At 49.3% G+C, this 14,575-nt stretch overlaps 1 protein-coding gene across 14 annotated transcripts in view; it reads right to left on the bottom strand.

Annotated features, from left to right (window-relative positions):
* Nucleotides 1–13,735, bottom strand: part of LOC119442992 (AT-rich interactive domain-containing protein 3C) — a 239,803-nt gene extending 226,068 nt beyond the window's left edge. For 5 of the 14 annotated variants that reach the window (XM_049662502.1, XM_049662509.1, XM_049662501.1 and 2 more), the window contains exon 1: nt 13,262–13,733. In XM_049662502.1, the coding sequence (XP_049518459.1) occupies nt 13,262–13,300 (39 nt within the window). In that variant the 5' untranslated portion in view covers nt 13,301–13,733. Of the gene's footprint in view, nt 1–13,261 lie in introns of all 14 variants that reach the window. The other 9 variants (XM_037708099.2, XM_037708100.2, XM_049662506.1 and 6 more) reach the window with 4 other exon arrangements.
* Between the last annotated feature and the right edge of the window lie 840 nt (nt 13,736–14,575).

Here is a 14,575-nt window from a genome sequence, read left to right as displayed (position 1 = left end):
CTCCGCAGCACTTTCTCCCTCGTTGACTAAAGGTGGGAGACGAGTGAAGGGCGCGACCGGAAATCAACTCGTTCCACTCTGGCTTTATTTCGGCCCCCGCTCTCTTATGCGACGCGGCAGCCAGTTGACTAAAGAGGAGCTACGCTAAATAACGTGCACTGGACAAAAAGGAGGCACGCATTCATTCGGTGCAAGTATATGGTTAGGCGACACTTCCTTTCCTGCCTATCACTCTAGCCATAGACAAGGTTACGAAATCTACTCTGGTAATCAAGAAGATCAGACGAAAAAAAAGTGGATAAGCCCCTCGCTAATAGGTAGGGCTGGCGACACTTGCTTCCGTGTCGGAGGAACAAGGCCAACATAACGTTAACAATTACATTCCAGTCATTTTCAAGCTTCGCCAGTGGTCTGAGGCATGACCACAACACGTACGTACGTGCTTGGCATCAGCTCGCGTCTGATTGCGGAAAAAGCGACTATTGTTTTCATGTTTGTTGGAAGAAAAAAAGGCGCACCAGCGAAGGCTGTCACATGAGCGGCCAGCGAGGAGCGTGAAATAAAATGGGAACAGAATGGAGAGAATATACAGAGAGAAGAAAATACGTACTATATATCTGATATACTTACGGTATTAACAATAGCAACAATTAGCGCAATTTACTCAGGACGTAGGCTGGGCACATCAATGAGTACATTCCAGCTAGTGGTCAGGATAGGCCATTGTGCACAGAGTGCGATTCCGGAAATTTGCAGGGTCCACACCTTTGTCCACGGGTCAGTGTGGAGGCGCTTCGGAGGAGGACACACAACTCCCCCCCCCCCCCCCCCCCCCCCACCTCTCAGGCACGTACGCCGATATCTGGCACATACAGATGTCTCTACGGCGTTTCCGCACTCCATATGGTGCTTCAGCCTACGCTATCACCTGGATCAGCCGGTCGTGGGGGAAGGGGAGGGGTCGTCGGAAAGGAATGGAAACGGCTGCATTATACGGTTTATACCAGTCGCAAAACATTCTGTCTGTGCGTGACGACACCAGGTGATGAAAACCGCCACACACACACGACACGAAACCGTCTAGCTCAATGGATACGAGCAAAGTTAGCGTCGGAATTTGAACAAGCTAGCCAAGTTTTTTTTTTTTTTTTTCCTACAAATGTATGAAGAAAATGCATCTATATGTACAAATGTATCTGTATCCTTCCACGACACTTCGATCTATGGTGGACAGAGACGTTCGCGGAGAAATAGCGAACAGCGGGGCTTATTTCTTGCATGACGATGCCTACACGCAACGGTGGCACGGTAGCTGCCTCACGTAATAGGCCTGGTCTTACTCAATTTCCGCAGGGATTGAAAGTGGGCACACAAAGAACTGCTGCAGCGACGCAAGCGATCGCCGTCTCAACGCCGCTGTGGCCCGGCTGTAAACTGGCTTCTGGATCGGCCGGCTATCCCGACTTCCGCGCCCCCCGCCCAACGATCTTGAAATCGATCAAAAGCGCCGCCGTCGACGGTTATGCGGGCGCGGCCCTGAAATTGAACAAGGTCATCCGGTGAGCATGGCGACGAAATAAAAAAAAAAAGCAAAGAAAAATACGCGTAAACAAAAACCGCAACGTTCTAATGCAAGAACGGATCCGGGCGGTTCTGTCCGCTTGTCTGGAAAGTTCGACAGCACGAGACTAATCCAAACACAAAGCACAGACTAAGCGCAATAAATGCGTAGTCTTGTCTACACAACACATAGCAGACAGCACGGTATGTGTGATACATTGGACACATCACACCGGTCCAACACGACCCAATACACCACGACGCGTAGAATCTACAGAGGCAGGCCCGACAAACGAGAGACGGAGAAAAAAAGTTAACAAATGATAGTAAAATGAATTATAGATCACGAAGATATGCAAATCACTCGGAAGAATAGATGAACACACGCGATCCGATAGGCGAATTCGTATTCCGAGTGCGCCACGGCATACATAAGAAAAAAGAAAGCGCGGCAAGAAATCAAGAACCCCTCTCCTTGGCGAGGAATGCAATATCATTAGCGGTATAGAAAAAAAAAGCACGCGGAGCTGTTCGATCAGGCATAGAAATAAAAACTCGATATGCGAAAGCCGCGTGCGAAAGACACACATACGCCGTCGCCAAGGGGCCATTACATTGTCCGCCGGGCCATTATAAATATACGCGAGGGAGAACGGAGCTTGACGCGATCGAGGCGCCGTGGCGAGAAAGACCTTGATAACGGCCCCGACCGGACCTGCCACAGGAATGAATCACGCGCCCGCTTCTCCTTTCGCATTATATATTTGAGCTCGCCTCGCTACTATTATTGCCGCCACAGCGAAGGCGCCCCCGTGTAAGTACGCGGACAGGGGCAAGCCCTTTCTCGGTGGCCGGCACGCCGGTGAGCTACACCACATCGGCGAAAAGCGCCGACGGTCGGGATGGACGAGAAAAGAAAGCGGAGCTGCTGCGTGTAGCGGTGCAAATAGCGAAAGAAGGCGCGTCGACGTGTCCTTCCGCGAATTGTGCGCGGTTCCCGAGCTCAATGGCGAGCCGACCAGTCGCGTCGGAGATTCCTCGCGCGGTCCCCCACTGTTTGCTTTTGCGCGGACGCACCGACCCGCTCCTTGGGGAGGCAGCAGAAAGTTCAAGGGAGAAAGAGTCGCTCTTGCTTCAGATTAAACGCGCGTACTCGCGCGGATGAGGCTGCCATTTTGGCCGAATGAGACGCGTTTGCTAAGAAAGTAGGGCGCACCCTTTCTGAAAAATATCTTGCGCCATCGAAATTAAAGACTAAACTGGGAAACAGAGCGAGACGGTGTTCATGTGTGCACAGTTTCTGTTTAGCACATTGAAAACGAAGCAGCTGAACACTAAAAGAAAAAAATAAAAGAAAGAAAAAACGAAACTGCGGCGCGCTTTTCTTGAAGAAAGAACTCTTCAGAGACCTTTTGGCTCAACGACTGACTCTGTCGTTGGCTACAGCTTCTTCGGGAAGAGCAAATCGCTCGGCCTGGTCTGGCTCCCCGTTGTGGCTTACGCGATGTCCACGGAAAGCTTACGAAGTTTTTACCCGGCTACATGAGTTGTGCGCAGCGGAAATGAGAAACGTTGCCCATTCTAACAAGATGACCGCATGGGAAGAACACGTAACTGCATCACTTGCTCTTTGGTAACTTTTTTTTTCGTTATGAAAGACGCGGCTTCCCAAGCATTAGTTCCCAAGCCGCACTATCCGGGCGGACCGAAAAAGCGGTCGCGGTGTGGCTCTCCCTCCGTCCCGGAGAGAAGGAGGACGCTCCCTCGGCGTCCCCTGCCCTGCACCGAATTTGCGGGGCGCACCCACGGAAGCCCCGGACGACCGGCAGACAGCCGGCCACAGTATGGCCCTGCGGAAGCAGCCGTATCCCTCCACACACACACACATTGGAGTCCCGTTTTCAGAGACGCTGACCACGCAGAGATTAGGAAGGATATACTCCATGTGGACTGCCGTAGCACAGAACCTGCGGCTGCGGCTGACATCCATCGAAAGCTCGTGTGGGCAACGCTACGCCGAAAAATCCCGCGGAAAACTCAAGCAGAGGGTCAGGTCAGATAAGACGAAAGAAAAAAAAAATGTGGTTGATCCCTCTTATATAGGAATCGGTATAGAACACGAAAGTGAAACGTGTCTGCACAGAAGTAGTGTAATGTTTATTGCACATTGATATATAATGTCTATTGGTGTTTTGTAGCTAAAGCGCCCTTAGGCGTTGATGCACCCACGCTGACGCCTGGTGGCACGTCTCCTCCATCACGACTACCAACGTCGATGACTATGAGCAACCGTCGTGCATATGGAAGCTGCACTACGCTGCACACGCTAGCACAACGCGAAAGACGAAGCACGTAACTGACACACTAATACAACGCGCAAGACAAAGCACGTAACTGAATCGTCACCGAGTCAAATCAGCGCGTACAGCGCGTCGTAATTGCAGCCTCCGCGATCAACTTCAGAAACATTTTCAGAGCTAATTGCGGAGGCCACGCTCCGCTGTGCTGAGTACGGTGAACGCCACCTAGGTGGCGTTGGTAGTGCTTCTTGATGCCAGCGTCCCTTCGAATGCTGGCATCGAGGCGTCGTAGTCCTGAGACCACCGAAGCGTTCACTGTCGGTGCGCGTTAGTGTCATAATGCAGTACTTCTCTTTTCTGCTCGTAGGCGGCGGCACCGCCCCGAGCAAGAGCGCGGGTACACGGAGGAGTGTTAAGGCCAGACCACACGTACGCTTGCGGACGCGCGTATGCTCGCGTCTACGCGCCTTGCGGTTGCCGCGCCTAGCGAGGAATGGCGGTTTGCATCCACAAATACGCGCGACAGCGCGCGCTCACTGGCCTCACTTGTTTACACCTTGGCAGACGCCACTTCGTATTTCGTTGTTGACAGTGCTTCAAAATGCTTCGATATTTATAAACGTAATTGGTATCTTTTTGGAGCTGTTAGATCAGCACAAAAAGTGAAGAAGAAGCACTTTCTTGCATGGTATAATTCTGCTTAACTGAGAGTTGAATGTACCGCGCCGTCGCTGCGTAGCCAGGCGCGCCGACGCGAGGCAGCCCAGGCGCGCGATAACTGAGAGGAGCTGATCAGCGAGATCGCGCCGCGTTTCGACGCGTACGAGCCGTGCAGCACCGTCTGCGCATGCGTGGGCGCGCGGACGCGAGCTCGCGCGCGTTTGCAAGCGTACGTGTGGTCTGGGCTTTAGATATATAAGGCGCGTCTGTGTTGCTCTCTGCAGATGCGTTTGTGGCGCAATGGGTTAAACGCTCGGCGATCTATCGTCGCGGACCGAGAGGTCGTGGGTTCGATTTCCAAATTTTGCATGTTTGTGGAACTTTTTCTTCTGGTTTCTTTCTTTGTATTATGTTCTATGACGTATTTCCGTGACGGAAATACGTCAGTGAAGTCTTGGTGGACCCCGGCATAAAACACTTTCGTGTTAAAAAAAAAAAAGGGGGGGGGGGGGGCTCCGGATTAATTTTGACCACCTGGGGTTTGTATAACGTGGACCCAATGGTCGTTTATTATTCTTTTTTTTTCGTTTTCGTTTTTTTTTTTTCGCCACTTTTCGTCAGCCAAACTAGAGGAATCTAAGCAAAGTAGCGGTTACAGTATAATTTTGCTATCTTATTTGAGACATTACGGCTTTATTAATACGATTTTTAAAATGCTTACTTAAATATGCATCGCATTTTGCCGTCTCTATATCTCCAAACTACTTTGCAGTTTTACGAACAAAAACATTCATGTGTCTTTTCAAGTAAGCTTGCCCAGCGCGGTGTAGACGAACACCTTGCTTCAACCGTTACCATTTTTGCCTGGTGTATTCACCAGGCAAATTCACAAATCACCCTCGAATTGATGTTTTTCCAGTGAGTTTGCCCAATGTATACATCAGCGCCTCCGTCTCGACGGTATAATAAACACTACGCTCCCACTATGGCCTCCCAGATTGGAGGCGCGCGCGCTGATGATCTCTGAGACGTGCTGCTACAATGCTCCAAGGCGGTTACTGGAGTAACAGTAGCGTCGAAGGACACTAAATAGGTAGGCTAAAACAATTTATAACCCTTGGGTATTCTGTCGAAAGGCTCCCTTTGCTGTCGAGTGGCAGCAAAGTATTGGTTAGTAGCCAAGAAAATTGAAGTAGAAGTTTAGCGTATTGAATTTCGCGCGCAAGCGACAGCGCAGGTGTCAACGTTACGTCACAAATGTTAAGCTGTCTTCATGCGTTTGGACCGTCTCATTGCGTAAAACGTTCTAGAAACACTCTAGGCTGAGTCTGTGGTCCCTATAAAATGCACTGTAATCTTTGTTTATCGCCAAAAATGTTAATTAGTCCCGCGAAGACGCTCTCAAAATCGGTGACGTCACGGTCAGCTACTCGGAAACTTAAAGATGGTGTCGCCATCCGTATATCATTGTCTGCACGTGCTAAGACTAGCATTTTCGGTCATCCAGAAGCGTTATTACGAATGTTTTAAGTAAAGGACTCCAATATTGTGAAACACGCGTCATCTACAACACATTCCAGTATAAACGCTAGGTTAATGCAACTTCAGCTCACGCGTCCATGGGCGTTAGGAAAGCGCACTTTACCCATAAATTTGCAGTAGATCATATGATAGTGTCACTCTGTTTCCTCTAGGTTGCGTTTTAGGACCCCATACTTACGCCCCTGCCCTACTTAAGCTCGCGTTTGATCCAGGAGAAAGTGACGTATTCCTGGAGAAAGAAAATACGTCTGCGAACCGAATCTCACTGAAACAGAATCGCCCTCATACAATACAGCTTTTCTCAACTCTACCGGAACCAGTGCATGCCTGTCCTACAGGTCTCGCGAGGGGAGACGCGCGAGACCTGTATTCCACGCGCGAGACCCATGTGTTCCATGCACTTTGGCATACATCCAAAGTCCATGGCGCGCAGATGTATTCATGCCACATATACGGCGTACGTGTCTTGCAGGTTTGGGGAGGCGGGTGCAAGTCGCGTCATCGTGCCCACTTCAAAAATGCCTCCACACTTTGTCGACCCTTGCACATTCTCGAAATCTCGCTCTACCCACAGTGACCCATGGGCACAAGACCCATCTTGGTAGCAAACTGGACGTTTGTCTTGCAGTTAACGTCCCCGTCTTTCGCATCGCATTTCTATGCAAACTATCTGGCATGCACGCATGATGTGCCCTGCACGGTGTTACGGGCCGAGGTTCGGGGTATCTTTCAACAGCGTCTGCTTGGAGCTCGAACCAGGTTGACCACCGGAGAGGGTCCCGGCAGGGAAGGCGAGGCGACGTAAAAACAAGTAACAGAAATTTAAACATGGTTACGGGTGAGCGGTGTGCTCCAAAGAACAACGTACAAGAAAAGTTCATCGTGCTTGCAACCTGCACGCTAGGGCAAAGCAAAAGTATTCACGTGGCTGCTGGCTGGCCTTCTTATACCTTCCACTCATCCGGGCACTTTCTCCCTCACTTTCTACTGCAGGCTAGGGCAATCCATAGGTTAGCATAAATGGTAAGAGGCCGGAGCCGGGTGAACGTCCTTGGTGGGGGAGGAAGGTTAGCATAAATGGTAGAAAGGTTTTTTTCTCTGAACCTCGCGACTGACACGTCTATTCATTGACGAGCGAGATCGTTAGGCACGCCAATCACTATGCGTTTGCACGCAGTCCGAGCATGGTCACTCAACGTGAATCGGAATTCGCGCACGTGCTGACGTGACGCACGCGCCAATCGTCTCAAATAGCTACTATAGGCGTTGGCACGAGAAATGCGTGTGATTGTGGCCTACTGGTCAGATCATCGGGCTATTGTGCCAAGAAACCATGGTTCGATCCCATCGTCGCACACGTCAAGTATTTTATTAATGCGAAAGCATTATATATCCCATGAGACAGAAAAGCAGGCGTTGTAGTGCTACCAAAGATCGTCATCATCCGCGTCTTGCATGACGTCAGTGGTAGTACAAAATTAAAGTTAGTACAGGAAGGTGACTTAAGGTGAAGTAAAGTGAATGAAGGTGAATTAAAGTGGATTAAGGTTGGTACAAATTGAGGACACTTGACAATGTATGACATCACGTATCATGCACGTAACCAGTTAATTAAAGAAGTCATAATGCTTCCACATTCAAATCACGTAAGGGTACTTAAGTAACTCAATTTTATTCTCCGCGTGTCAGCTATTAAGTCCGTATGACTGCCGCAGCCACGGTCTGCTAAGTCATGCAGTGTTCACGAAGGAAGCTGCGCTTGAATAGGTCACTACCCCTCTTACATGACTCTTTCGCGAGCCACATTTTGTACAACAGTGCTGTAGGCTTTTGTCCTTTATGGCAGTGCTAAATTTCCAGCGCCTCGGTGTTGGTTGCTCTAGGAGATCAAATATATCGCGGAGGATACAAAACGAAGTCCGTTGGAGCGAGAATGGTACTGAGAACACGTGTACACTTAACACTGCGGCTGTACATTACAGCAAGATACGTGCGGTGACGCCGTATCCTGCTGACGGCCGCTCGTATATAGCGGTAGCACCGACAGCGGAAGGGTTCTTTCGCCGGTGCACAACCTCGCCTCCGTAGCGGGCGCGGCAGAAAAACACTTTGTCAACTCTTTCGCCCCTTAGACGCGCCTTCACAGATAGCGCGTGTGAGGAGCAAAAACGAATAAAACGAGCAAGGAGAGAGAAAGAGCTGCTAGGAGCAAATAGCCTGATGTCAAATGCCCTCGTCCGATATCAACTGCCTGGTCGTCGCAAACAACGCGGCCTCGTCTGCGAAGCGAGCAGTGCCGCAAAATTGTGCGAACAGGGCCGTGGTGCCCGGCAGGAGGCCTGATCTACAGCACCGTCGCCACGTGCAAGGTTCCCTTCGCAGGCGTACGGCACTGCCACGATAATCTATGCAATAGATTTGGCAGCTTTACAGCAGTTTGCTGACATCCGTAGCCACAACACCACGCAAAAGTTACTTCTTTTTATCCCTCCCTAAACTGTGGGAAAGGGCGGGAGTAGGGAAGGGGGCTACGATCGCGCCAAACTATATTGATTGGCAGCAATACATTCAGCTTCAGCTCAGAGGAGAACATGTGCGCGCGAACGGGGAGGGGGAGCTATGGCGATATGAAATTTTTGGAATATAATTATCGAAAAGCCTCTGCGCTCGCGCTTCTTCACTGGGAGTTGGAAGGAGAATGGACCACGTGATGCACGCTGCTGCGCATCTGCGAGAATAATTCCAACTGACACACCCTCGACCACAGAGAAGTAGAACGAAGTATTGTTAGAAGGCGTGGGTGGGCTAGTTGGTTAGGAATCATAATAAAATGTGACGGCGCAAGCGGGCGAGGTCAGAGATAGAAACCGACACACACAATGCGAAGAACAGGTATTCTTCCCATTCAACAGCTTTGCCTTTACCACCTCGGAATCCTGCACACCCCTCTACTTTGGGAGGGTTCAGAGGTGGTGAAGGATAATGGCAACAATACATTCCTTCTCGGTAGCCAGGTGTGGGTGAACTATCACGATATGAAATGTTCTGAATAAATCTGGGTAAGCTTTTGCGCCCGCGTTTCCTCTAAAGTTGAAGTGGGTGAGGAGCAGTAACGAAAGTAATGTAGTTTGTGGACGAGCTCCTTGTTTGGAAAAAAAAAAAATCAGACTTTCTTGTTCGATATGCGGCACCGTAAAAAGGACAGCCTTCCGCAATCATAGATGACACAAGCTGCGTAACTGCAGCAAGCCAACATGCACCAGCGGCCTGAACGCAAATACGGTCGGGAACATTTGTTTTCCAACCGCTAGACGAAGCGTAAGGTTCCAAATTCTGGTGCTAAAGGTCGCGTCGAGGTTTCACTGATCGCAAACTATCATCATCATCATAGTCCATTTAGTCTGTGGACGAGGTATCGGCTCGAAAATAGTCATGTAAGGCAGCAGACTTACATGAATAACAGTTGATGCAAACTCTCGCGTGTCATCCGGTATAACAGTCGCGCTTATGTCGCCACCACAAAAAACTGCCAATTTCCACACTCGGTTCGTAAGGTGCATCAAGATTTTTGTTGAGCGCATTGAACTCTCTTGGTACTCAACATGTTTCAACAAGCCTTGAGCAGCGTGACTACGTCATCACTGACCTCTGGATGGACACCACTGCAAATCGCCAACAAAGTACGCCCGACGGTCTCCGCGTTACTCCACAGCGCCGACGCCGTTCGGGGAAATATTCCCGAAGAAAATTTTTGAGAAGCAACTTTATACAAGAATACTGTTCGTATAAGAACTCTTTTTTCTCTTTCCCCTCAGCGGTGGCTGAAAATTCCTTGGCTCTGCTACCTCTGCAACAGGTCTCCAAATCAGGGAAACACACCGGAATAAAGGCATTTGACACATCTGATCTGTACGGTGGAGGAAATTCCATGAAAGGGGACATTGTCATCTATGCACCGAGGCCTTCCTGGGATAATGTATAGAGCTGCAATCTGCGCTAACCAGGAGGCTAATAGACATCTGCACCAGGCTGAGATCATCTGCACGACCAATTGCACTAAGCTGCCGCAAACATGCTATCGTTCTAGTACCTTAGCTGGTAAGAAGAAGCATGTTGCTTTTGTACCGTGCCAAACCCCCTTAGCCTTCAAGATCAAAATACAAAGGGGGCTGGGGGGAATAAAAAAATTACAACACATAGGCGTGGGGCTGACGAGACACGCCCTCCTGTGAAGAGAGAGAGAGAGAGAAGTCATAAGGGAGAGGCAGGGACTTTTACTGCCCCTGCACTGAGGATGGGGATTGAAATCCACAATGACACTGTGCTGAGCATTCCAAATTCACTCTAAGTACAGCGGGATAGCGACGGACATTACTGCCATTCTGGCGCCTGCAGGGCCGTTGAGGAAGCTGATGGAGGGATGACAATTTTCTCTCAACAATTCTTTGTGTGCTCATGAAGTCACCACGAAACGCTTATTGTATTGCGGTCGAACTGCATGGAGGCAAGCGGTTGAGCGCAAGCCGGCCGCAACTAAATTACAGCTGATGGAAAGTGGAAAAAAAGTGAACTTGTGTCGCGTGGTCAGCATTAAGAGAAGCACGAATGCTCGAACGAAAAAAAAAAAAAAACATAATATAAAAGACAAGGACAATTCTGTGTACCAGACCCTTGTAATCTCCTTGCGGTTCGTGTTCCGTGGTGTTGTGCAAGAGCACTGAGCTCGTTCACCGGTTCAAAACGCGTCGAGGTCTGCGTTTAGTTGTTTGCTTTAAATATTACTGCACTATTAAAATTTAGCCTTTGTTCGCCTTTGCGAACAAAGAAATATTTTGTTTGTTTTGCCTTTGCCGCAGTCGCCGTAATTTATTTTGTTTCCAAGCGCGTTGGCGTGAGGTCTGGTCCACAGAATTGGCACTGCCATATTAAATATCTTCAATCTACAACATTTGAACAAAAAATCCACTGATCCGTTATGACTGGAGGAAAAGAAAAGAAAGTACAAATTTGGCTACTGCGTCAGCCCACTGACACTACTCATCGTTACTTTCAATAAAGTTCCCCAGGAAAAGCTATACCACGGAGGATCGAGCGCTATGGCGTACTCTTTGAAAAAGGCCGGATGTTCGATACCCAGGCACAGTATGTGGCGGCAGCGTTGCAGTGAGTATCTTCAGCAATCTCTACAAAACTATATAATCTGATTATTGTACCATTCATAAACGTCGTATGTGCAACTCATACTTATTCAGTAAGCGAAACTATCCTGGGCTTTTTATTAATATTTGTTAATATGAACTGAAAAGAGATGTTGGCACCACTATTGGGCTTGTTTACACCGGCGCCCATCTGGGCATCATTTATTTAATTTTAATTGTGGGAACTTACTATAAGGAATAAATAAATTTTTGGCTGTGGTACCGCAGTCCCGACAGCCAATTGACGACAGTGCCACCATATCATCCGGGGACGGTAAAATGCCGGCACAATATCCACTCCCTTATTTTAAAACTTCACTTTTGGGGTCGGCATTCAGCTTTACTTCCACACAGTATGAGGTACTCAATGTCCGTCTTGTTTCTCTGTTCGCTATCCGCCTTTTGTGATTTCGCATGCTCTCACACTTTGGCATGACTGTGAAAGAATGTTTGAAAACATAGTTTCGTTGAGCTCCCACAAAGAGTGTGGTGTTTTAGACTTCAGATTTAAGTACAGGTTGCGGGTGCGATTTCCGGCTGCATTTCGATAGGGGAAAATACAAAACCGCTCCTGTACTTATATTTGAATGCATTATAAAGCACCCTAGGCGGTCAAAATTGATCCGGAGCACTCCAATGACGCTTTGTGACGTTAGACCTCATTAATCAATCATTTTTCGGTATTACTAAATCTCCTCCAATCAGACTCGCCTTCCAAGCACGTTCCGATAAGTTTAAAGAAAAAGGAAAGCGGCGGCTACCGGAACGAAAACGTTGCAAGAGAGGCACTCCACTGTATCGCCTACGGCTTGACCGATAGCGTCCCGTCGCGGTGCGCTCGGCTGATCGCATCACGATAGCGACACTATGGCTAGCGCGCGGGATTTTGCTAGACGGAGCTTTTGTCACGCTCTTTGCTATCGTACGAAGCTGTTGGCGCTGCCTTTCTTGCTTTTTTTTTTTTTTTTTTCAGGACTGGCAGAAGCTTAGCCAGTGAAACAGAGGCATGTTGCATTAGGTGCCACAAGGGAAAGGTACAACTTCGTTAGTCATAATTCGTACCCGTTGACGACTCATGGCCGAGTGCGTCACGTCGATCTGTACCAATGATTAATCCGCATCAACTGCAGAATAACTGATCTGTCGTCTGGGCAGCTTAAAGATAACGTGAAAACCTGCAAGATGCGAAGCCTTAACAGCACGGACAGCTCGAGGGCCTCGTGGTGTCAACCGAATTATATAGCGTCGATAAGCACACGTGCGCGGCTGCAGATAATGTAACAAAAGAGAGAGTGAAAGGGTAAGCACTGCTCACAGCAAGAATAAAAAGCATTGAAGCAGCAACAATTAGACACTGCTCCCGGATATCGTATACCCGACAAACATAGAAGTATCATTCAGTCGTCGAGAAAGGATATACGGATAATCAATGACGTGGTAGCGAACACCCCGCCAGCCGACCGGAAATTCCATGTCACGAAATACGGCAATAAGGTACAGCAACTGTCAATGCGAATGCAGCATGATATGATTAAAGCGGCGTGGCTAAGCTTTGAGAATCACGGCATCAAAATTTTATCAAGTTCCATACATTCTGGGCACAGCTGATGGATTGTGTGTCGATACGCCTTGCGGCCTGACAAAATGACGAACGCGTGTCCCCCGTCACGCACTTGTCGGAGTGCAGCTACTTAGCGTCGATTTCTGCCACAGCATCTAAACGCGTTAAAATGCGAAAAACTTTGCTACTGAGTCGAGACATGGCATTGACAACCGTTCGAAAACCAGTAAAACAATGCTTGTCGGACGACTTCGGAGATGCCGGGAGCACACGCTCGAATTTTGGAGGGCCAAAACCGAATTTCAAAACGGTGTCTTCCGAATTTGTTCGAAGAATCCCCCGCATCACCGACTGACGCGTGTTCATTCGAGAAGGTATGTGTATGCGAGAAACGCACGTCGCGTAGTGTGTGTATTAGAAAATCGAAACGATCCACTCACCACGCTCCCCCCGTCCATGTCGTCCGATTCGTGTTCCATCCGGAAGGCTGGAAGCGGGATGCGGTTTTTGACACGAATTTTGGCAGTTGGCGGGACGCGGGGCGAGAAGAATGACCAGCGACACAACTGAAGCGCTGGTTTGAAGCACACCACCCTCGACGCCGCTCAGACGAAGCGCAGGCAAACGTAACTGTCGCCGCTGCAACAGCGGCGCACAATGCCGATATCAAGCACGCAGGTGCAGTCGAAGACACAGTGGACAACACGCCGAAGTCACCTCACGGTCAGTCAAGTCGATCAACAGGGCGGCACACGTTCTGAATCCAAAGGGAGCGGATCACATGGGTCGCCGACGGGCCCGCGCCGTAGGGAAAATAGCCTAGCGCAATAGAACCGTGGAGAATCGCCCAACTGCATCGGAGGCAGCCTAACAACTCCGCGGTTACGCGAGGCGCGCAGTCGGCGCAGTCGCTGAGGGAGAGAGATATAGTGAGAGTGAGAGAAATCCAGCGTGAAGCTCCGCCCTGCGCGCGCTCCGATTGGCGCGCCTCGTCGCCAATCGGGTCTATGAGATTCAAGGCAATGATAATTAATTGCCCGGTCAGTCTGGAAGTGTGGAGCGAGGACCGTTGGTATCGCGCGTTAGCTGGATCGGTTTTAGACTTGGAGACAGCCAGCCATATTGCGCTCCAAATTTGCGCGCGCCTCTCCGCACGCGCGACCTGCCTTTGGAGCAGAGAGGCCCGGTCTGCACCGCCTGTGCTCCTTTCGGGGCGGCGCATTTGTTCGCGTGTTTCCGTGGCGTTTCTCGTTTCCTGCCTTTCCGATTTTCGCTTCAGGGAAGCACCATTTCACTATCTGCTGCTGCGAAACAAATCAATTCGGTGGGCGTAGTTCGTATGGCAAGCATGTTTCCCACCTAGCCGACGTACAAGGGGAGGGCCGTCACCAACGAAGTTACAGCGAGAACCGAAACAGTTTCCTGAAACGAGTCAAAAGCTGTCAGGTAAGCAGAGCATAGTGAACGTCAAGCATCCTTGGATTAATGTACTCACGATTTAAAAGCACCGTGATTGTTCAAAGCGCCGTCACTGTAAATGAACGCTGGTAATTGAAAAACACTTTGCGCGTGAGAATAAAACGTAGGAATAATTTTTAACCGATGATAAATTTACAGCGTAAAAAAAAGAAGAAAAGTTTGAGCTTAATAAAGCTGAGATACGAACAAGTCAGTCACCCTAAGTGAAATAGCAACGTCTCATCATAGGATGTCAATAGCGCATGTCGCGCCATCTCGTGGCTGGTGGAAGAACC

This window comes from Dermacentor silvarum, chromosome 2 (assembly GCF_013339745.2).
Source record: "Dermacentor silvarum isolate Dsil-2018 chromosome 2, BIME_Dsil_1.4, whole genome shotgun sequence".
Lineage (NCBI taxonomy): Eukaryota > Metazoa > Arthropoda > Arachnida > Ixodida > Ixodidae > Dermacentor > Dermacentor silvarum.
Note: the sequence above shows the minus strand (reverse complement) of the source record. Positions and strands in the feature narration are given on the sequence as shown.